This window comes from Protopterus annectens, chromosome 6.part0 (genome assembly GCF_019279795.1).
Source record: "Protopterus annectens isolate FY-2018-M chromosome 6.part0, PAN1.0, whole genome shotgun sequence".
In the NCBI taxonomy this organism is placed as follows: Eukaryota; Metazoa; Chordata; order Ceratodontiformes; family Protopteridae; genus Protopterus; species Protopterus annectens.
In genome coordinates this window covers 337,594,234-337,618,293 of record NC_056737.1, presented here as the reverse complement: position 1 = coordinate 337,618,293, position 24,060 = coordinate 337,594,234, and the positions used below count along the sequence as shown (strand labels likewise).

Here is a 24,060-nt window from a genome sequence, read left to right as displayed (position 1 = left end):
GGTAGTTTAGTCCCCAAATATTTTCCGCCTGGCTATGGAGTTGAGCACTGTACAAAGCTCTCTGCATAACTTAACATTACTTGTACAGCAGCTTACACAAGAAAGAACAAATGCCAGTTTTGTTTCTTGTGACAAATGGACACAAATCCCTGCTAAGTAATGCTGTATTTCAGTTAGATTCTGCTTTGGAACTGCCACCAGAATAACAACAGTATTTTCAACAAAACAGTCTCCAAAAGCACGTTTAACATCTAAGGAAGCTCCTCAGTTAAGGAACCTGAATAGCTTGTTGAATACTACTGTTACTTTTGGGACAGTAAATGATGGGATATCTACTTCTATCAATCAGCAACTTAATATGTTCCAGCAGAAGCTTCTTTGTTACCGAAAAATGCAGCTCAAGAACTCGTGTTTTAATGAGTGTATAAAATTACATCAGGCACCCAAGGGCCTTAGAAGTTGGAAGTACCCAACTGGGTTAGTCCAACATTCTCTTTTACATCAAGAATTATTGACTATGTTTGACTGCATGGTTGTGAGCTGACAGATTTTCTGGTCAAACATAACCTAAAAGAGATGGATTCATTATAATTTGGAGATAAAACAACTGGATAACAACATATTACAGGATAGCTTGTTTCAGGATTTTAAAAGTAGCTATCAATCAGTTTTTTTGGATATCGACAACACTTGTAGTACAATCCTTCAGTGTAAATCTAACAAATTGAAAAGGGACCAAATGGATTATGCTAAAGATGTAGCGTATCCTTCACCACCTCAGAGTCAGCAGAGACACAATTTTAATATAGCAATCAGCGATGATTTGAATGTGGATGGCCATCAAGAAACCCAGCATTTGCAGGAGGAAGGGGAGGACCCTTTAGAATATACGGAACCTAGGAGATTGTAGCATCTCTACAACAATAGGCAGAATAGTTTCAGTTCATACCCAAATTCCAATCAGAGAGAATGTTCACCAAGTAGGAAATCTTACAGAGGGAGATGGAATGGTTATCCACAGTAGATCCTTCATATCACACCAGTACTGTTATTATTATTTCTAATATTTCACAAGACATTCATATCTATAATTATAGTACCTCTGCTGTTACTAGTGAACATGCTGACTTATTTGGTAGAGGCTACTCCTTTGTCCATAGTAACGCATGTTGATAGTAAAAAGATGATTGTTGAATTGAAATTATTCACATGCAGCCTTAACTTGAGTTTATTATTCAATGAATGTAATCAGTTTCAGTCTCAGGTAAAGCTGCGGGCTCCTAGTACTATGAACCCAGAATTGCATCCTATTTTGGATATATTCAAAAACATTTGCGAACTCGGTATTTGACATCTTTTAAAAAATCAAAATGATATAAATTATTAATTTGGATCACGCTCAATGGTCATTACTGAATTAATTTATTGTGACTGCTAACTTGAGAGTAAAGCAACCCAATAAGGGAGAGGCTTGGTAATTATGGATCAACTGGATTATGAACAATGACTACTGAATATATTATATGATGGTTCTTATGATGAAGCCTCTCGTAATGAGATTAATATAGCATATCACAAAGTTGATGTATTGTATGATATGCTAATTCAGGGCCAAATAACTCCTGAACAGTACAAATTTATGCACACTGAATTTCCAAGAATACCTTATGTATTCAGTGTGCCAAAAATCCATAAGAACCTGTATGACTCTCCTTTTAGACTGATCACTGATGCTGGCAATTCAAAAACTTATTCTATAACCAAACCGATCGACTGTCTTCTTAAAGATTATGTAATGGCCATTCCTTATCTTTGCAGAGACTCCTGGGACATTCTAACAAAATATAATGATTTAGACGTGACACTTCATCTAATTTTTATAACAATTGATTTGAAAGACGTATTCAGCTGCATACCACACAATATAGTGCAAGAGTGGTTTGAGGAATATTTGTCATTTTATTTTAAGCTTGACCAAACCTTTACTAATACCTTAACCACTCTCATGGAGATAGTTTTGGTTAATAATGACATTTATTTTCAGGGCCAATATTTTCAAACAGACCTTGGGTGTGGCTATGGGAGCTGTTTGTGCCTCCCTTTTTGCTAATGTGCTTATGGAAGCTTGGGAGAATAAATTACTCATACTACTGGATATGAATCTATTCATTACCTTGATGTTCTTCTTACTATACATCCTTCTGAACAAGTCATTTCATCGAAAATTTACAGGAAATCATCCTATTCCAACAGTCTGTTACATTTTAGCAACAGTCACCTTTACCACCAGAAGCAAGCGGTTGGTAAATTGCAAATGGTAAAAGTGGCCAGGATGATTTCCCAGTTGGATGAATTTCTTGAGGAATGTAACAATCTGAAAAATATGTTCCTCAATAGAGGATATCCTAAAGCTTCAGTTACATCTGTTATGTTACCACCAAGAGGAAATCTTGGTTTTATGTGCCCTTGTTAGGCTCTATACAACGAGCCTCAGATTCACTTACTACTTTGGCTGTTAAGTAACATAATCTGTCCCATTTAATGACTCTAATTCTGGACAGTTGTCTACTCATATGGAAAATATGAAAGACCCTGGTCATTCTTTCTTTGTTACTGCATACAATTCAGACAGTGAGCAGATCACTGCCATTATATTTAAGAACTGGGAATTAGTGTCTCATAATAAAGATGTGTATGAAAAACTTGGAGCACACCCTAAAATTGTTTACAAATGCGGGAGATCATTTAAAAACTATTTTGACACAATGTCGAATAGTAAAAGTGATATTCTAGGTAAAATGATGAGGTGTGGTGCTTGTGCACAGTGTCATATGATTTGGCAAGCAGATGACATTAAAGCAAATAATAGGACTATTAGACTCAAGGGACACTATAATTGTCACACTCAAGGCATTGTTTATACTGCCCTTTATAAACAATGCCCAGCATTTTACATGGGCAAAATGAAGCGTAAATTAAAACAGTGCATTTATGAGCATTGTTATGAAATAAAAAAACAACCCAGCCACTAGGGATGCACAAGCCAGTACATTTCTTTGTGCCGGTCCCAAGCCTGGATAAATGGGGAGGGTTGCATCAGGAAGGGCATCCGGCGTAAAACTTTGCCAAATCATTTCATGCAGACACCAATAAATACAGGAAGAAATGGAAACACGTGATCTGCTGTGGCGACCCATAACGGGAAAAGCCGAAAGAAGATGATGTTATGAAATAAAAAAAAAACAGAAGCCCACTAATGCACTTTATAAACATTTGGAAAAGTATAACCATCATAGTTTTGGGTTTTCCATACTGGAACAAGTTGAACACCATCCCAGGGGTGGTCCTTGGTCGATTGTTTTGGAAAAAAGGGAATTATGGTGGCAGATTTTTTTAAATGCCTCTATCTTGTCTGCTTTAAATGAAGTTATTAGTATTAATAGTTTGTTGAAAATGAAGGCATATGAAAAACGATTTGAATGGAGTTTATGCATTTCTCTTTATTTTTATTTATATTTATACTTTATATACAATTCTATGAATTTGTTAATATTTTGGTTACTTGCTTAGTTTTTATTGTAAATAATATTATTAAGCTTTAAATTTTAAACATTGACCATATCATGTGATTTGCAGAGAGTATATAATGGGTCAAATTATTAATTTTAGTTGTCTGAGGAAGTTTATTCAAGTGGATGAAAGCACTCACCTTTTATTATTTGTATTAAATATCTTTCGAACTCTGTCTGCCTGTTTGTCATGTTTTTTATGCTCATATGATATCTTGTATGCAGCCAGCCAGTCAGATCTTTCCTTGGACAACAGTTAAGTATAGTCCACTGTTACAAGCACACAGGTTTTTGTATTTGTCAGCAATAGATCTTCTGCTCCCACATCTGTGCAATCTCTGTCAAACTTACACAATTGTTTGGGTCATGCCACAAGGTATACTATTTATCACATCCTCAGGCTAAACCTAACATTACAGAAGGTGCTCTTATATCTATATCAGAATATGAATTTTCACTATGAACTAATTGTAGGAGCTACTATTAATTATATCAAATTATAAGTTTTCTAGCAGATTTATGGTGAAGTCCTCTGCTGTTGAAATAGTACTATAGCTCTCTGGTTAAAGTAAACCTATCTGCATGGAAAATCAGCATAAAAGCCTGTTCATCAGATTACAAACTGATTGTTTGTTTGTTTGTTTGTTTGTTTGTTTGTTTAAATTTGTTTACCAGGTAGGGAACTGATCCCAGTAGAGATTTTTCAGACCCGTCTTGGGTGTAAAGATTGAAATATTAGAGAGAAATTCACACATATTTAAAAATTCAAGCTAAGAAAACATTACAATACTTAATTAAATACAGTTTAATTGTGAGTCATCCTGATGCAGTCAAATGTTATTGTCTAAAAAAATATGTTTAAGAAGAAACTGCTGTGAATTTGGACTTTATTCATTTAGGGAATATAAAGACATGCGTAGAATGGGCGTGCCTTTGTTGAAGATTGGACGTCAAGCTGGCACCTCGGCACCTGTAAAAAAATCGACTGCCAATCATTAGCGGACCGGAGTTCCGCTGTGGCGACCCCTAACCGTGAAAAGCTGAAAAAAAGACAATATTTAGGGAATATTGGTGAAAGTATCAGTGGAGAGAAGATTCATAAAGAGGAGGAATAAAGTCAAAGGGATTGTGTGGAGAATGAATGTTGTAGCAGGTTTATGATGGCTTAAGTAAAAAGAAATGTGAAAAGTGTGGAGGTTCTGGAAGTTCAGACATAGAGTCCAGTGGTGTGTGAAGTTTATCTGGGTGATTTTTAATGTGTGTTTACTAGTATCAGTTTTAGTAAGGTGACATATAACAGTACTTTTTAAATTTTTAATAGATGATGGAAGTGAATCCCAAAGGTTAGGAGCCAGTATTAAGGCAATGTGATCAGACTGGGTACCTGTGGGAAGGGTTAAATTCTCCACTCACCCTCTCTTCAGCAATGAAAACCCTTTCTGCCTTAACTCCCCTTCCTGCTCTCTTGAATGCTTCACCAAAGCCTTTGCCTGGTCAGAGTTAAAAGTCTGTTACTCACTTCCATTGGTTATTAGTAGTGCATGGCTCTTAGTAGTGCACCATCCTTTCTTCAATTTAGAGCCAGATTGATCATTTACTGCCTTCAAAGGATCACTTATCTGCAAACAAATGAGCTAGTGTTCTAACCATTTATACATTAAATTGTAATGTTGTTTTACTGTAGTATTTTTCACAAGGACTGCCCTAGGATCATATTCTAAGTTTATACTGCTACTGTTCCATTTTCAAATATCTCTGCATTGTGACCTAAATTTTACATATTCCCTGTACTTGAGTGTTTATTGCTGTATGATGACTTCTCAATCTGTATTGTACTCCGCCCTTTTTGGGCACTATTTTTAGTGTTATATTTTATTTTGTTATGGAACAAGGTTACTAAGAAAAGCGAAGAAAGGAAAAGCAGCAGGCTCAGATGAGGTCACTGCAGATATGATCAAGATATTGAATGAGTTAGGGGAGAAATAGCTCCCGAGGGCACTCGTAGTAGTATGGACAGAAAGGTGCACCCCAGATGACTGGAGAATGAGCATACTACTGCCAGTGTTCAAGAACAAAGGGGACATTTGGAACTGTCGGCAGTTTAGAGATATCAAACTCCTAAAGTTCTGGAGAGGGTGACTGATAAATGAATATGCAGAGTAATAAAAAGTAAGATGGGAGATGAGCAGTTTGGCTTTAGATCAGGATGCATCACAAGCAATCGAGATAAACAGAAATGCCTTCAATAACATTTCCTGGGGCTGAAACTATTGGTTGAAAAGGAGGGTCAGTGGGATTCTTGTGTATTTTTGGGATACCAAACAAAACTCCAATTGTGGGGTGTTCATTCAACAAAAAAACAAGAACAAGTTAATAACAGAAGATGTTACCTTGATTCTGTGTTAAATCTTTTAATACAACTGCCTTCCTACATTCAGGATTCCTGGGACTTTTTGAATAGTATTAGAGTGTTTAGTTTAGCAGGTTTGGAACCTGCTACTAACTGTTATATGGTTACTGTTGATTGTTGTAGCATTATTCACTTCCATACCTGACACTGTAGGAGTTGAATTTAAGTTGTTCCTTAATAAGTATACATCTGTAGGCCAACAAAGTGTGACTTTGTATTGTCTGTTATTTGAGATTTTATTGACTAATAATTTTTTTAACAAGTTAAGGGCATAGTTATGGGGGCTACTGTAGCTCCTGTCTAGGCCAGTTTAGTCCTGGGCTGGTGGGAAAGAGAAATTCTTACTAGAATTTCTGAATATAAATTTCTTTTATTTTACAAGCATTTTATAGAAGATATATTTTTATTGTTAAAAAAATGTAATTTTTGTGAATTTTTGAATAATTTGAATAATAGTACATTTAATTTAGTTTTGGAAATCTGGGACTTAATATTTCCTTCTTACTTGTTAACTTAACCTGGAATATGGATAACAATGGTTTTGATAGTATTTTTGGAAAGGGAACTTTTTCTAATAGCTATTTGCCTTTTAACAGTAACCATTCTAAGTTTATGAAAAACAATATACCTAGGGGGTCAGTTCATTTGAGCTTCTTGAATGACTAGAAGTTTTCATGTTTTTTTCTCCTTGCTTATTTTGACTGTTTTTTTTTTTTGTTTTTAGTGTTTGGAGTGCTGTCTATCCTTCGGGTTGGCCATTTTTTTTTTATTTAAGCTGAAAAGTAAACTGTAGAAAACAGTGGTGCTATCAGTACTGCTATATGGAACAGAAACATGGGCAGTGAAAGCAGAGCAGTTGAGGAAGCTAGAAGTAATGGAGGTGAAGTGCCATAGATAGATGGTAGGATGCACACTGTAGGACAGATGAAGAAATGAGAATATCAAAGCAGAAGTCAAAGTAGCCCCAAATGCAGAGAATGTAAAAGAGAACAGATTATAGTAGTCCAGACACATGTGCAGGAAAGCAGAAGACAATCTGTTGAAGAAGATTTGAAAGGCAGGAAGGATGAAAAAGGAATCAGGAGCATACAGCAAAGAGATGGATGGACTGTGTGAGAGAAGATCTGTGATAGTCAGGCATAACCATCAAAGGTAAAAGAGTGGCACTGAATCAAGAGAGATAGTGACAGTTGTTGTGAAACCGTAACCCCGTGTACAGAATGGGAAAAATGAATTTGATGATAATGATGAGCACCTGGACAACAACAGTCTGCCTACATTAACTAAAAACAAACTGCATTTAATATTCTGTCATCCCTCCCTTCACCCTTAACCCCTTCTGTACCTGTCTATTGCACTCTTGTATGTCTCAATGGATTTCTTTTCCATTACCCATTCTCTTAGTTGATTCCATGCATATACAATCCTCTCTATGAAGAGGTACTTTTAATCCAAGGAGTATCTCATTCTACAATCATCTACCAGTGTACCCTCCTCTTTCCTTGCCCTTCTTATTCAAGACTTCTTTTTGAACAATGTTGCATGAACTTTTGAACAATGTTATAAAGCATCTTTTTCCTTCTGTACTGTGATGAAGTTCTTTGTGGATTATTTGTGTGTGTGTGTGTGTGTGTGTGTGTGTGTGTGTGTGTGTGTGTGTGTGTGTGTGTGTGTGTGTGAATTTTTCAAATTATGTTGAAATGTGATAGTATATACTATGTACTTTGTGATGTACGTGAGGCTCTTCTCCCCGGGCTTCCACTAAAAATGGGTTTCTCATCCAGTTGGACACTCCTAGTAAACAAATGTTAAATAATTAAATAAATAAAAATTAAGATGACCACTTTACTTTTCAACATAATCTTGTGTACTTTTATCATTCCACCTATCATTTCTTGTCAGTAGTGAGACTATCTCCAGCTTTACTCATAGCTGGTAATACATTTTCTTTCCACCCTATATACTCTTCTGTTGGACTTTGCCTAGGCTCTTTCCAGCAGACTGTTGTCTCACTTCTTGTGTTCTTGTATGATCTCCAGAACTGCACATAGCATTCAATATGTGGTCTGAGTGAGGTCTAAGAGAGTGAGAAAATAATCTGCTTCCTTCTAGATTGTATCCACCTAATATCATTATAATGTTCTTTTTTTCTATTCCTTTATTCTTCTAATGAGCCATTAATTTCCCCCTTTGTTCACTAGTATTCAGAAGTGGCATGGGAGTCCAGAACCATGGTCCATATACTAGGAAGAGCCAGGAGATGTGTTTTGTCTTGCATCCTTAACTTCCCTTCTAGGTCTTGGATGCCAGATGCCACCCTAGTGAACTTTTCAGTACCGGCCTAAACACAAATGCATACTTCTACACATTCACCAAAAACCTGACTACAGATCAAGCAGCTGTTTTGCAGAACCAGGGGCATGTCTTGGCTCTGTGCATTTGGTGTTCACCTGGCCTCAAACAGGTTTCACCAGTGCTGTGTACCATGCCACCTCCAGGATCAGACAGTTAGTTTCTCAAATACTATGTTTCATGTTTGTAAAGGGTACCAGATTAAAAAAAAAACATAAATAATTAAAATACTAAAGTACTGAAATATTTTGCTAGAAGAAATAAAGCAGTTTGACTTGAGAAAGGACCTGATAATTTGACAGCAGGTATGTACTTCTGAGTCCCACCTGCTGGCCAGCTCCTCCAGCACCAAGGTCATTAATGAGTTCTGAGTCATTTGGGTCATAGGACTTTGTCTTGGTTCTCCATAAAGCCAGAACCACATCCCATCATTCTGTTAGCTACTGCTGCAACTCTTTAGTTCTGCTCCTGGCGTTTAATCAACAGACTTTCTTTTTGTTGTATCCCCTTTGTCAGAGCCTTTGTGTACAATTATGTCAGCAAGACTGTGACAATTAAAGTATTGAATAAGTTTTACTTGCCTTCTTCACTCACTAACAACTTGGCAAAAAAATCTGTGCATGTGTAGGCAGACTGGATCCTGCTGTCATTGGGGGTATGGCCCACTTCATTCCTATTCTACCTTTTAACTCTCCTTTCATCCTTCAGCTAACAAATGTATACAGTTTGCTCCCTTCCCACTTTCCCAAAAAGAAGCATCCTAGCTTAAAGTGACAGCTACTTCAACTTTACAACAAAGGTAATCACTAGAAAAATGCATACAAAAGCCCACAATTCTTTAACTTTTTTTCCACTTCAGAAAAATTGTAACACATACTCTTATCCTGGACTCATGTATGCTGGCCTATATGTTATTCCACTGTACAGCATCAACATGACTTACATCTTACCAAACCCTTCTCCACACACTTAAAAGCCATGTAGCTTCTTCCCCAAATACAAGCAGTATGTGATTAAAATTCAACTGTTTTCTGCTCCTGGAAGTTTAATCAAACCAATGTAATAAAATACCTGTTCACATTTACCGTCATCATCTTTGTACTGCTAATCATGGCTAATATCAAATCTAACCCTGGCCCTCAGCCCAGCATCACAACTCAATAGTCCACACCTCCACACAGCTGAAGCACACTCTTATGCACCCTATTTAATGCCAAAAGATCAGAAACAAAATTAAACCAGATCAGTGCATTCCTCCCTAACCACTATCCTGATATTGCTGCCATCTCAGAGTCCTGTCTTAAGAATAACCACCCCAATGTTAATCACTTCTTAACCACATACAAATGCATATCTGATCCCTGATGTGGTCTCAGATGATGAGAAGAAGCTGAAGAGTTGGCAACACTTCATGACTGACAAGAGGCTGACCCCCTAGCACACTGTACCTCAGTGCATGCCTTTCACCCTCTTTGCTCAAGAATTCTGAGCAAAGACAAAAATAATCGGGGGGGGGGGGTCACAAAGACACAAAATCGCAGACATTTTTTAAATATTTATCTACCCTAATTAAAAAAAATGTATATAGAACAAGTTTTGTATTAGCATGCATTTTGCTGTGCAAGAGATATGAATCTCTAATGTTAGTATTATTATTGGCTGTGTGTAATTTTCAATGATTTTTAGCAGAAAATAAAAAAAAAATTCTGAGGGACCGGAACCATCTTGCCTCTCAACTGCACAGATTTTATAGTGTTCAGAATTTTGCCTTTTTTTTGTCAGTTCCTCACAGCATTTCTGCTTTTCTGGCAAATCACTGAGGACTGAAGTCACCAAATAATGACACACATTTGAGTTCCACACTTGATATCCTTCAGAAAATGCATGCATGCCAATACAAAAATCTGTTACTCTAGCCAACTAAGTTTATGAGGACACTATTTAAAATCTGTTCCTATGTTTAGCCCTTTGTCACCCAATGATTTTCCAGATTTCTTACGCTAAGAGGTTGAGACTGAGGCTGGCACGCCGTCCCCACTCCCACGCACACACAGCAACGTTTCAGACTGTCTAATTTTCAGGACCTTGGACAAAGTTCCTCAATATGTTCCGTTCTCTTTCTCTGCTTGGTACTTAAAAACTAAAATAGACACTCCATCTTGCCTGTACCAGTTACGTTAAAACGTGCTGACGTCCCTTGTGTAGCAACCACCTTGGAGACGTTCGGGTACCGTTATAGAGGTGTTCTTAGCTGCTGTTACCGTTAACCGAGGTAGCTTCCAGGGGGATGGTAGGGTCGACTTTGCGGGACCAGTTGATGGTATAACATGCCGTCGGCCACAGGCACGGGAAAAGAGCACTGGTGTGAGACCAAACGTAATGGAGGGCAGTAGGAGGAAAGGTAAGCTTCTGATAATTTTATACAGCACCTTTAGGCTGCATTGTTATTATGTTATCATATTGTGAGATGGTGACATTCGGGAAGATCGAAGTAATGCCGGATTATGATATGAACATTTCACGAAAAAACAGCGGATATGCCGGTATTAAAGAGTTAAGCATATTTTGGTTTATCAAAGTACTTGCAGTTTGTAGGGCGCAGAGTACCAGCTTGGCAAAAGAGTTTAACCCCCCCTCCCCCATGAGGAGGTGCTTAGTGACGTTGCCGTGATCTTGGGTGTCAGGCGGGGCCTGCTACTGCACATCTGGGGGTTAATGTTCCTCAACAAAACCGGCCAGAGAATGTATTTGTGTTCTTTCAGAATTATTTTGGGCATTATTTTCCAGGCCAACTTTACGTGCACAGCAGTGAAGCAGTTAGCGTTGTCTTCTCACAGCAAGAGGTTCTCCGGTGCGAATCGATTCTCGGCTGGAGCGCTTTCTGTGCGGAATCTGCATGTCCTCTTGCGATCGAGTGACATGCAGGTAGGTATGTGCGTGCCTTCTATGAAGGTTGGGTGCCGGCCGGGCTGACTACTGGACACTCTAAAAACACCACTGCCAAGTCGATCTACGGACCGGTGATCCACTGTGGCGACCCCTAACCGGGAAACGCCAAAAGACATTGCCATTATTTTTGGCAAACTAAGCCAGAATTTTTTTTTTTGTATTCTGTGAGACATGGTACAGTTCTGTGTTGCAGATTTAGATAACAAGCTTGCTTTGTAAATTAATAAACAAAAGGATATTGTGGAACTGTTAATTGTTTAACTAGGAGAACATTTAGAAATGTGAGATATTCTGTAGTATTTCAACCTTGGTTTTATTATAAATTCTATAATGAGTAGATTATTGTTTTATGTGAGGGAAAATTATTGAGTTGTACTGGTTTACCAGAAAATAAAGACTGTAAAAAGAGACAGGAGAAAAATTAGGTAAAATAAGATGTACTCTGCAGAATAGGGACAGTTGATAGGCAAACACTGAGCAGACACACAGATTGAGTTAATAAGTAGTTCCTATATCCAAAATACACTGCTCAGTTGTCACAGGCACACAGCAACATCTTTGATGCTACATTGTAACTGTTATTTAAAAAGACAAGCCCTAGGAAGTTTCTCTCATTGGTTGTACAGTCGATTCAGTGAAAGAGAAGAGCTGTCTTGTATCAAAATGGGGCAGAGGAGTGGATCCAGATTTAAAAGTTAAAATCAGATTATTCTGCTAAATGTGGTGCAGATGAGAGGTATGTGTTCAGGTGTAACTAATTTGCTAATATTCTGTCTAAAATATTTTAGGGCATAAGCACTCCAATTCTCTGGCTTGGCTTTCCCTACTCTTCTACAACTGGGAATACTTGTATTTCTGTTCTTCTTAAGTCTAGGAAAGTTTCACTTGTTAGTTTTCCCAGTATTAAGTTGTCATAGTCTGCTTTGATTTCTTTTGCTCAACATTTCTAATCAATATTATGTGCACACATCTGTTTTTATGGATTATGCTTAAATTGTAATGCCTTGTTTCTCAAAAGAGATTATCTGTTATCTGGTACTGCTGTTCTTTCACTGATGATGTGAGTGAAGCGTCTTCGGATCAGCTTACTTGGCTGGTAAAAGTATTACCAATGATTACATTTGCTACACTGTTTCCCCTGGTGTATACCTGTTCTCACACAGGCAGAATCTTTTCTACAATCCAGGCAGTCTTTTCCCCCATTAGCAGTGTTGCTGGTTGCTAAATGTGCTTAAGAAATCATTTTTTTAAACACCTTTATTGAATTATTACTCGTGACAGGCAAATGTACACTTATACAAAAGTAATCAAACTGTATTAACAAATTAACATTAGTAACCATTATACTTCACATATATTGCTATATATCATATAACCTAAGCAACAATACATAAATGATTCAGTTCCTGTCCCTTGTGCTTCAGAAAACATTGTTCCTCTTGGACAGCTGCCTTACTATCCTTAAAACAGGCAGACAATATTTACAGCTTTTGAACTTCTCTTCCTTTCCAAATTACCAAATTTCCTGTTCTGGGGATTAGATTTACAGCTTCCAGAGGACCTGCTTCCTGGCTGCAGCATTATTTATTAGACTTTCTCATTTCGTTTTATTGGGCAATGTTTTTATCTGTGTACAACAAAGCAAAACAAGTGGTACGCCAGGCAGAAGAAATAATAATCCAAACGAACAGGTTTACTTCACGGTTTAATGGTTCACAACAGAGTAAGCGCTTTCACGTTGGTCAACAACGCTTCATCAGACTTCAATAGCTAAAAACATTTCCCAACATTTAAATAGTGATTTCAATTATCCCATTAATTAACCACTCAACATTTAAAGACGCCATGAAGTAAAATTTGATGTATAGTGCAAACTCCATATGACAAATACAATGCAATATAAAATGAATATAAAATGTATATGATAATAACATATATATAACAGCATATAACAACAATAATTCATTATATCTAAATTTAAGTCATGTATCATAAGAATAAAATTTATTGATACATATAAAAATTCTTTTATTCTTAAGTATAAAAAGTATAAAAAACAAAACAAAAAAATTCTTATGATACATGACTTAAATTTAGATATAATGAATTATTGTTGTTATATGCTGTTATATATATGTTATTATCATATACATTTTATATTGCATTGTATTTCTTATATGGAGTTTGCACTATACATCAAATGTTACTTCATGGCGTCTTTAAATGTTGAGTGGTTAATTAATGGGATAATTGAAGTCACTATTTAAATGTTGGGAAATGTTTTTAGCTATTGAAGTCTGATGAAGCGTTGTTGACCAACGTGAAAGCTCTTACTCTGTTGTGAACCATTAAACCGTGAAGTAAACCTGTTCGTTTGGATTATTATTTCTTCTGCCTGGCGTACCACTTGTTTTGCTTTGTTGTACACGGACCTTTTTACACTGTGAGTACTGAGTACCTTGTTCAGTGGCTGGTTTTGACATTTTTCTGAATGTTTTTACCTGACCTTCCTAATGGCCTTAATGCCAAAATTACTTTGTCTGACAAGTTTATAGTAACATACCACAGTACGTCCTCCCAGACTATGTCCTCTACAAATAATTATCATTTCAGTGACCAAACTGTCCTCATTGTTTGGACATGTTTTTTTCTCCTAGCCATTGTGCCATTTTCTGATCTTAAAACAGCTTTCAAAATTAGTTTGTATACCAGCAGAAAACTCAGGTATCCACTAGTCTTCTACTGCCATATGGCAGCTATCTTTTGTATTTGGCAATGCAGACCATGGCCAGGCAAGTCTCTACAGGTTGCATCCACTTTTGACTTGAACCAGTTTCATCAGTTTCATGTCTGTACATGATCTCTTCTTCTTCTAATAAGAGTTACACAGCACTTTTTCCCCTTAATTAGATGATGACAAGACTGCACTAGGGGGCCAAGTCCTTACTGAGTTAAGCTGCTCAGATGGTTGGAGTCACTTTCCCCTTTGTAGTTCACCAGATTTTATATTATTGCATGACATTGTCATCATCTGGACATGTTTTCATTTTCATATAGCAGCACATCATACTGTTGCCCAATAAGCTGGTCCTTACAACAGTAAATATCTCTTGAGCAACTGCACGTTTTTACAGCTAGCTCATGTTTCAGTATCTGGTCTGTCTGTGTCTCTCTCTGTAGTGGATGTAGAGGATTAAGGTCCTTGTTACTGGACAACTTTCATAGCCTTAAGACAGCCCATATTGAGATGGCAGGAGCTTCACCACAAAGCCTGTATGTGTCATCTCCAAACCAGGCATATTATTTTCTTGGTTGACAGATTTCCTTGTTGCTGACAGTTGTGAAATTGTCCTGACATTTTCTAGGCTTTACAGAGAAGCAGAGTCTCTGCTCGTTACCTTAACAGTCACAACTGGCCACTTAAATTCAACTGAGTACCTTTCATTTTTTTTTTTTTCTTACAGGAATGTGGAGATTGAGATAGACGTGACTGCTGACTCATTGTTTTGATTTCTACATGCAGAGATTGGTTATGTGGATGTAGATTTAGATACCTCCTTGGCTATTGTTCTAAGCCTTTGGCACGCTGACATTCACAAGGGTAAACCAAATGTGGGAAGAGTGAGTAGTTATTTGGATGAGTCAAGTTGCATATGTTGAGGCATGAGTGGATCTTTGGTTGGGGAAATATACTGCACTGTATAATCTTTGGAAGAAGAAAATTAGTACACAGAGAAGATTGTGTTCTCTCTATGTGGTTATTGTAAAATTTAGAGGACATTAATTTTTCCCAGAACTATTAAGCTGTTAATACTCCAGAAGTAGAGCTGTGTTGGTGCTGGCTGTAGCAAAATCTGCACTTATCAAATAAAATGCATTACAAAACGTCTGTGTGCTAGTGTTTTTGGCACTGGACTAACATGATGTCTACTTTTTACTGCAATCTCTAGGTCAGGCTATGTGGTTGAGGGGCGGGGGTCCAGCTGCAAGTATTGTTGTGGTGATTTTGATTCAGCTGAAGTTTGGTACTTTGGAAGGTAGTCATGTTCCTAGAATTCCAGTTGCAGATTTAATAGCCTATTGGCTTTAGTAAGATGCTAAGCTAGTAGTCTGATTTTTGGAAACTAGATGAGCTATCCACTTACCAAGATGAAATTTGGTCTGCTGTGGCATCCTTTTAAAGTTGTGAATGGATGTATCTACATTTTGTAATATGCTTTGCTGTCAGTGTATATTATGTTAATAATTATCAAATTATTTAACTAGGATTAAATGCTTTGTTACATCACTTGCTGTAACAAATGATCACTGAAGTGTACCATGTGCATCAATGCCACTGATCTGGAATGTATAATGTGCAGCATGAGCTGTAGTTGTTGCATTGTTCCATACTTGCTTTGCAGAAGGATTAAGCTGTGACCAAACTTCAGCACATTGGTCATGGTTTGACTTCTGGATGGGTGGTCATTGGGCAGAGGTGATGGAAACTATCCTGTCTTAAAAACATAGAACTTGAGTAAACTTTAGATTATAAAGGTTCATTTGAGACTTCTCACAAGATTGAGACAGCAGTGGCCTAGAAATTCAAAATCTTATGGTTCATTGGTCAGAAAGGCTGAAGAAAAAGAAAATCTGTCAGAAAGGAGATTTGACAATCAATTTGGCCTTGAGTTATCTGGTATCGTGCGTGTTCTCCCTGTGTAATATTTTATATATGTATATATAAAGTGTGTGTTTACATATAAAACTACTTCATCAGAGCAAATGGTGCAAAGTGAAAATGGCCACAGCTGAGGTAGTGCATCTTTTGCTTGATTTTCAGGAGGTTGGATTAGGTAAGAATAGTCAGCCTATTTGGTGTTGGGTGGAAAGCTAAACTGGTTGCACACTACAGACCCATAGAGGGGATGCACCTTTTTGCACCCCCTGCCACACCCACGTGATCCCGCAACAAAAAGGGTAAGACTGTATTTGCCTTATTCGTTAATGTTCCAGACTGCAAACAGTCTGAGTTAATGGAAGTATCTCATTTTAGAAGGGAATTCTGAAAGGTTAGAATGGGCAGAAGTACTGTTCTCATCCGTAAGACTTTTAATGCATAAACAAGACTTCTAGGGTGTCCAGGCTTCCTGGACTCTAGTAAAAATGTACTACCCCAGTCCCCAATGGCAGGGCAGCTGCATCCAGAATAACTGTTACTGGAAATGTGTGGAGTTTGGGGGGGACCTATGAGAATATTTTCTGGATCCAATTGATATGCCTGATATGAACAGCACATGTGTGGTATCCGTACTGGGTGAAAAGATGTGTAAAAATGTAGAGACCGCTGAATCTAGAAGGTCCACTGGAGAATGCTTGTATGGAATATGACATGAGTTACCATTAAAACTAACTCTGCCATTAAACCCAAAGACTTAAAACAAGTCACTGCAAGCACTGTTTGGAAAAACTTTAACAGAGACTGTAGGAACAGGAACCTGTCATTGACTACAGTACCCAACTTATCATGTTCTGGGAGTGTGTAATGACTGTAAGAATCTGATAGAACGGAGTGAGATTTTGTGAGGTTGATTATCGCAATGAGGGATGAATGCAGTTAGCACAGAAGCTCCTCCTAATGAGTAAGAGCATCAGGTATCCGAGTGACCAGAATCCATTTGGCCAGATAAAGGAAGATTATGAGTACCAGCAAACTGAGATGTGCTGCAGCAAAAGACGTGCATTTATTGAATACAGTTTGAGCTGAGGCAAGTCCTAAAGGAAGGACCCATAACTGGTAGTGACTGACCCCATAGTGGAAGCATAAAATCTTGCTCAATTTCTTGGCAGTCCATTTTTGGCTTATTGGACCTACAAGATGTTTGGTACCAGTTATCTCCTTTTCGGTATATATTGATGGATGGACTGCATAGTGGCCATGTTAAGGGGTTCTTCAGAAAAAGAATATTTAAGATGGTGAGGTCCATTAATTGGGGAAACTATATCACTATAAGTATGCAAAAAGATCGTGGACTAGACCAGCTGGCCCAAACCCTAGTTAGGGATTCAAAAATATTGGACCTGGTTCTCAACAACTTACCACTAAGACTCTTTCTTCCCTAAAGTCACGCTGCTGCATAAATCCCTAGTTAGGGATTCAAAAATATTGGACCTGGTTCTCAACAACTTACCACTAGGACTCTTTCTTCCCTAAAGTCACACTGCTGCATAAATCCCAAAAACAACTGTCTCGCAAATGGACTCAAATGCCTCCTGTCTCACAGATGGACTAAAACACTTCCTTAATTTCGGGGATAATGCCTGATATACTTTGAAAAACAACCCAGGTATGATTACAGCTAAAGAGGCAATTAACTGACAGAAGTGACATTATGAAAAAGCATTAGTCATTCCTTCTCAACTTGTTAAAAAAAAAGGTCAGTGGCCTGACAGGCCCTACTAATTCAGCTAACACCCACTACTTCTTATCTCCCTGCTGTGATTTTAGCCTCTACTTCAGCACATTTCCATTCTTCCCCAATTCCAATAATAATCCCCCCACTCCATCTAACCTCTATTCCCACTTTCCGTTTCAAAGCAATCAAGGCCAAACACACAGTACCACTTCTTGAAATAATAACTGATACATTTGTTGGTCCTGACTATCTTCTCTCATGGTCCTTATTCCCGTATAAGGACTTCATAGCCTCCCCCCTCCAACTTTGTCACATTTATAATCTTTATCTAAAAAAAAAAACTTCATGCCTGATATATAGAAAACTGCTATTGGTTAAACCCATCCCATGCTACTGACTTCCATCCTATCTCTATTCTTCCCATACTTTGTAAAGTAATTTTTCAAGGAGTTTACCATCAGCTCACCCATTATATCTCCCAGTATCATCTGCTGTTCTTAAATCAGCATGGCTTTTGGACTGGTAGTGTCCAGTACAGTAGAAATACTCCTAACGTCTTCCTGGTATGAGCAAAGGTCTCCTCACTAGAGCCATCTTTATGAGCTCACTAGAGCTTCTGGTCTAGTTGACTATAACATTATTTTATATCCTCCCTAAATAAAATTGGAATTGGCCCAGATATAGCACTTAACTGAAATTAGAATCGACCCAGGTACAACTCCCTGGATTAAAATATCTTTCAATCTGTACTTCTAACTGCAGTCTCAAAACATCCAGTCTCAAAACATCCTCTCTGTTTCCACCCCTCTCATTAAAGGGGTCGCTTGGGCTCCATTCTGGATCCCTTTCTTTTTACCATTTTCATTAAGAAACTACCACTTGATCTTCCTCTATTACTTTATGCTAATGATATGGTCTTATTTCACTCAAATCGGATGACCTCAGTCATACAGCAACAACTATAAAGCTGGTTTCCTTTCTCTTATAGAATGACTTCATAACAAAGCTAATTTTGAACACCTGTACTAAACAGCTTTGTTTAGTTTTACCTCCCATAAATTGTGGAATAAGTCTCAATCTCTTCATATCCATAACCATCAGGGCAACCCCATTGATGAAGCCATCTCTTTCAAATATCTTGGCATGTGGCTTGATCCTGAACTAAATTTTCAACTTCACCAGGAAGAAAATACATTCCTTCTTATTTTGCTCTTATAAAACTTAACCCTGTTATCTCCAGATCAACCAGGAATGCTATAGGCAAAGGCATTGTACTAGCACAGCTTGAGTATGGACTTCCACTGGTTGCAGCAGCATCCAAGAAGAACTCCTCCACGATCCAAACTGTGAACATTTCATTACTCTCAGCTAGAAATGGCATTATTGTATCATGTTTAAGCCAATTTGATACCTGTCCAGCAATGTGCCAGCCTGCATAAGCTCCTCAAAAAACATTCCTGTCTTTTCCCTTGCCTCCAACCTATTTAGATGACACCCCATTTACAGTCTAAGTCTTAACCACTCTGATCTGCTTCTTCAATTTTACCTAACTCAGCATCAGTGCACTAGCCATGCTTTCTCCCTGCTAGGCCCCATAATCTGAGAATCCCTCCCTACTAATCTTAAAGGTCTCACGTCATACCAAGCACCCACCTTACCCCAATGACTCCACATCATACAGCCAATACAGCCAAATTCTCTGGCAAGTTCTATGCCCACGTCCAGGCTTGCTTTAAGGTCTCATTTCCTATAAGGCACAAATTTGTTGTCAAATTTAAGAATGTTCTCATTCTGTGAATCTCCAGTATTAACCAACTTCTACAATAAGAGGAAGAAACTTGGAACCTATAAAAGCAAAATTAACACTTCATCAGCTAGAGAAAAATAAAACAATCGGCAAAGAACTTGAAAACAAAATCAGATCCTCCATAAGCAAGTGAGAACTGTCACCCATGCCAAGGATAACCACAAAGTCTTGTCAGGAACCTCTGAAGTAATGTCCAGCAATGCTTTGTGGTTAAAACAAAATAAAATAATCACATATCGACTGAGGACATAGACAACTTATTGATGGACAAATTCAACATACAGGTGGACAAATTCAACTCAAACTTTAGTCCCCTATCTCCCCGTAATTATCTGCAGCACATTTGTATCCCTATACCACCTGCTGATCACCTCTGAGCAGATCCTAATTGCTCGCTACAAGGCTATGAACACAAGCTCAATAGGCCCACTTATTGTGGCAGGCTGTCTTGTCAGCACCAGAGATTGTCTGGCTGATTTTTTTTTAAGTCTATTCCATCACAGTCTGTCCACTAGAGTCATGCCAGAGGGATGGATAACTATTGTAGTTGTTCCACTACACAAAGGACAAAGGGGAACCTACTATGAACCTGAAAACTATAGACCCATAAACCTCACCAGCCTTACCTGCAAGACAGTAGAGAGCATCATTATTAAACTCATTAACAAAAAGACAGGCCTCAAACTTGGATCCAAACTAGTCTGGGTTGTTAAAAGCATATCCTGCCTGCTAAACCTGTTTGACAGTTTTGAATTATGTCACCAAGGCATTCGACTCTGGCACATCAGCTCACACTTCAGTCCTTGGGCTTGGCTAAAGCCTTTGATACCATTCTACTTTCTGGCATCAGTATGCTAATTAAAATAAATGTAAGCCACAATACTGCCCATTGGATGGGTTGGAACCAATCTTACTGTTGGAGGCACACATTCCAACCAGCAAAAGTAGTTACTAGTTGAATACCCCAGGGATCTGTACTGGGGCCACCACTTCCTTTGGTATCTGTTTCTCTGACACTAGAACTGATTCCAAGGGCCTGTGGTTGAAGTTTGCTGATAAGTCCAAACTGAAAGCTGCCATAAAGACCCTAACTAATTACTGGACTTGCAAGGTGGGTTTAACATGCATTAACAAGTGGTGGTTTAACCACAGCATTATATTTAAATAATAAGAAATGCAACATTATGTCCTTTGGTAAATTCAGGCACTTATGCTCCTATCACATAGATGACACACACCCTAAAAATTGGCCGCCATAAGTAAATTGTTCTCTCCCCTTGACAACAAGCTATCCTTTGACCAACATATTACCGCAGTTAAATCCTTTTATATAGTTAGATCAATCACCAGGGAGTTATCGTGTACATCCAAAGAAATCCTCATCCCCTGTACTCCTTCCTTATCAGTTTGTTTATACAGTATAATGTCCCCTTTCATGCATACATATCTAAACAATGACCTAGCTCAAGAGACCATAGTCCTTGACCTCAAAGTGCTACCAATCATGTTTTCTGTTGACTTTTGAGAAGAGACCACTTCCTATGTACAGAGCATCAAAGGATGCTGCCCTATGCAACCTCCTTCACATCTACAAAACTAAACACCTGTTCAAGGGATCTGAACTTCCACCACAATACAACTAGGACCTCCTAGCATGATATTTGTCACAGAAAATCTGTGAGGGAATAGTGTCTTGGATATAAAGCATAGTGCCTCCCTGATTTTTTGCACATCCATTCATCCAGGATGCACTTAATTGTAAGGACACCACTGGACTCTCCCCACCAAGCCTTTATTGATGTGAGATTTGACTAAGTCCAAAGTAATTCATCCTTTTGGGGGTCTGGTATTGGTTCATGTTCTGGCAAATTCAGTGTTGTATTATGTGTTTAGGCTAACAGTGGTCCACTGGGTCAGCAGCTTAGTATTGCCCTATGAACCTAGGAGTGCCATCTTATGGTAGTACCAGCTTCTGCTACTCTGATAACCATTTCCCTGTATTTTTATTTTAGGTGTACTGGAGGAAATAGTTGTTCAAGCCCCCACTGGGCTGTCTGGCAACTGTTGTACAATTTGTAATTCATCTGACATGTCCTTCTGGAGCTATAACATGTCTGCTTCCCAAATATGTCCATAGTCCTGGATTCCTCACCTGGGGGATGGAGGCTTTTTGTGATGGTATTCCTGTATAGGGCTATCACTGGCATGGTGACATCTGGTTTGGGAGGTCTCTGCCCATGCCAAACACTCTCTAAATAGGTTGAAGGTCTAGTCTGTGTTCTTGAGCTCATAGTGTCACTGGCCTTGCTTTCCCAAATTGTTCTAGTGACAGCCTCTAGGATGCCTATTAAGGGAGGGTTGTGGGACAGAGCAGCTGGCTTTCTGTAGCTACCTTTTGTGTGGAAGAGTTTCAGAGGGACTATTCCCTGTCTGATGCATGATTTGAAGAAACTGTCCAAACCTGGGATCATCTAGGGAAACTGACCACCTCATCATCAGATTCTGTCTTATGTAATCACTGTTGAGGAAGCAGTTTCTGGTTCAGTATGTTTGGATTATTGGAGACCCATGCATTGGCTCTTTTTACAGGAGCTTGAGTCAGTCATATTCTTCTGCAACTTTAGTCTCGTTATTAAATCCTAAACTTATGGTTCAGCAGCTATTGTGTGAAGATCCTAAATATTATAAGCAGATGATTATATATAGAGCAGTAAAATAACCTGGCCACAAGCACAATTTGGAAGTAAAGGAGTTGATGCTGCAAGAGATACAAATGATGGGCCTAGGCCCAACAGAATGGAAACTATACAAACATGTTTGTGGCAAAGGAGATGAACTGTCTTATTTCTTAGGACAGTAGAGATTAAGGAAATCTAGAGAAAATACACAGCCATACCATTCCCTTCAGTGTATGAAATGGCTGAAGTCATGTCTTCTAATCCTGCTGAGATCATATTGTGGTGCTTAAGGAAATGACTGTCTGTCACTCTGGGAAAGTTGTACATGAAAAGTGGTATTTAGTCGTGCAGCTCAAATCCTACTGGTTACTTGAGACTGACATGTTTTCATATATTTGGTGCTTTTTGTGGCTTTCTCACGTTTTGTAGATTTCCAGTTTGCCTTTATTTCCCTGTAGTCTGAATTGCACTGTGCATATTAACCAAAAGCATAGCCAAATATTTGCAGTCTGTACTCTGATAGCCCATGTTATATCTACTTTCTGCAGTCACATTGTCACTTTGGTAGAAAAGACAGCATTGTTCCCCTGAGGTGCCAAATGCCTGAGGTTTCTATAATAAAATGGATGATTTAGGAGCTTTCTTCTGCTTAGAAGATTAGGATTTGGTCTGGTTCTGTTTGGACACTATAGCACTAGACTTTTGCCTTTGGCACCTGTGTTCATGGTAGTGAATCTCCTGCCAAACTCTACTCCCTCTCTAATCCCATGCCCTAAGGAGATATTCTAGATCTTGTTGCCACCATTATTGCACTGACATCTCCAAGGCTGAGCTAGAGCAATAGAGGGTTATCTGATCCAAAAACAATAAAATAAATGTTCACCTTTTTTGAATCTTGTGTTCAAGACTGCTGTTTTTGATCAGAGATCAGTTATCTTGATCTTTTGACTCTCTGTCTTTCACTATCCCCCTCCCCTATACTTTGTGGTTTAAACAGCTTTTATCCTTGGTGACTGTTGGCTTTGTTAGTGTTGTGATTTGAGGTTGGATTGTTCCTTTTTGAGTGACTGCCTGTGTTCACTGGGCAATTGTGGACAAAGACCATAAACCAAGTTTCTAAAACATTTAAGAAATTTGACCATAAGCTTTAACCCCCCTACCCTGACATCCACATGAAGTCTATTTCTGGTTTGCTTGGAAGTAGGCCATTTGCAGAGTGATTGCTTTATTTATAACAATGTTAGCTCTGTGATTCTTGCAGGCAGGTGAAAAAGTTTTGTATTGAAACATTTTGCTGTCTTCTGTGTTGGCCCTGATAGACAAGTCCAATGCAAAAGACACCTAGATCTTTGGCTAAGATTTCCAAGACAGAGAAATGTGAAGAGAAACAAGTTGTTGGATTCTGTTGCTGTTGCAATGCTGGAGAAACTATTCTGAGCCAAAGTTTTGCACACTTTCTCTGTCAAGACCAGGGTCACCTTGAATGGCCACTTCTGCTAGATCCCTCCAGATAGGAATCTTCAGGCGCTACTGAATCGGCACCAAGAAGCAGAACTGGCAGTTCTTCACAGAAGAAATTTTCAGGGTTTCTTTCTCCTTGACCTGCCTGTACATCCTCCCTGAGGTCTTAAAGCTTCCTTATGTTCACTGTTCCAGTGGATTAGGAGCAGATGATGTCTGCCTTTGTAAAGGTTCAGCTTTGCTGCAGTGTCTTTTATGCCCCTTTTGTGCTCAGGGTAGTTCGGGAAGAGCCCCTACCATCCTTCACTGTTATTTCTTCCCATCACCTGTTTCAGCACCAGTGGTGTTGCAGAGTCAGTGCAAGAAATTTTTTCTGCCACTTTGGCATCTGAGAGTATTCCTTCCTCCTTGCAGAAGCCCTCTATGTCTCCATCAGTGC

General features: G+C 38.5%; 1 protein-coding gene across 1 annotated transcript in view; it reads left to right on the top strand.

Moving 5' to 3' along the window:
• The first annotated feature begins 10,416 nt into the window (after positions 1 to 10,416).
• The window catches only part of SPATA7 (spermatogenesis associated 7), a 1,255,634-nt gene continuing 1,241,990 nt past the window's right edge, over positions 10,417 to 24,060 (top strand). The window contains exon 1 of the mRNA XM_044074096.1: positions 10,417 to 10,732. Coding sequence (XP_043930031.1) covers positions 10,711 to 10,732 — 22 coding nt within the window. The 5' untranslated portion in view covers positions 10,417 to 10,710. The remainder of the gene's footprint in view (positions 10,733 to 24,060) is intronic.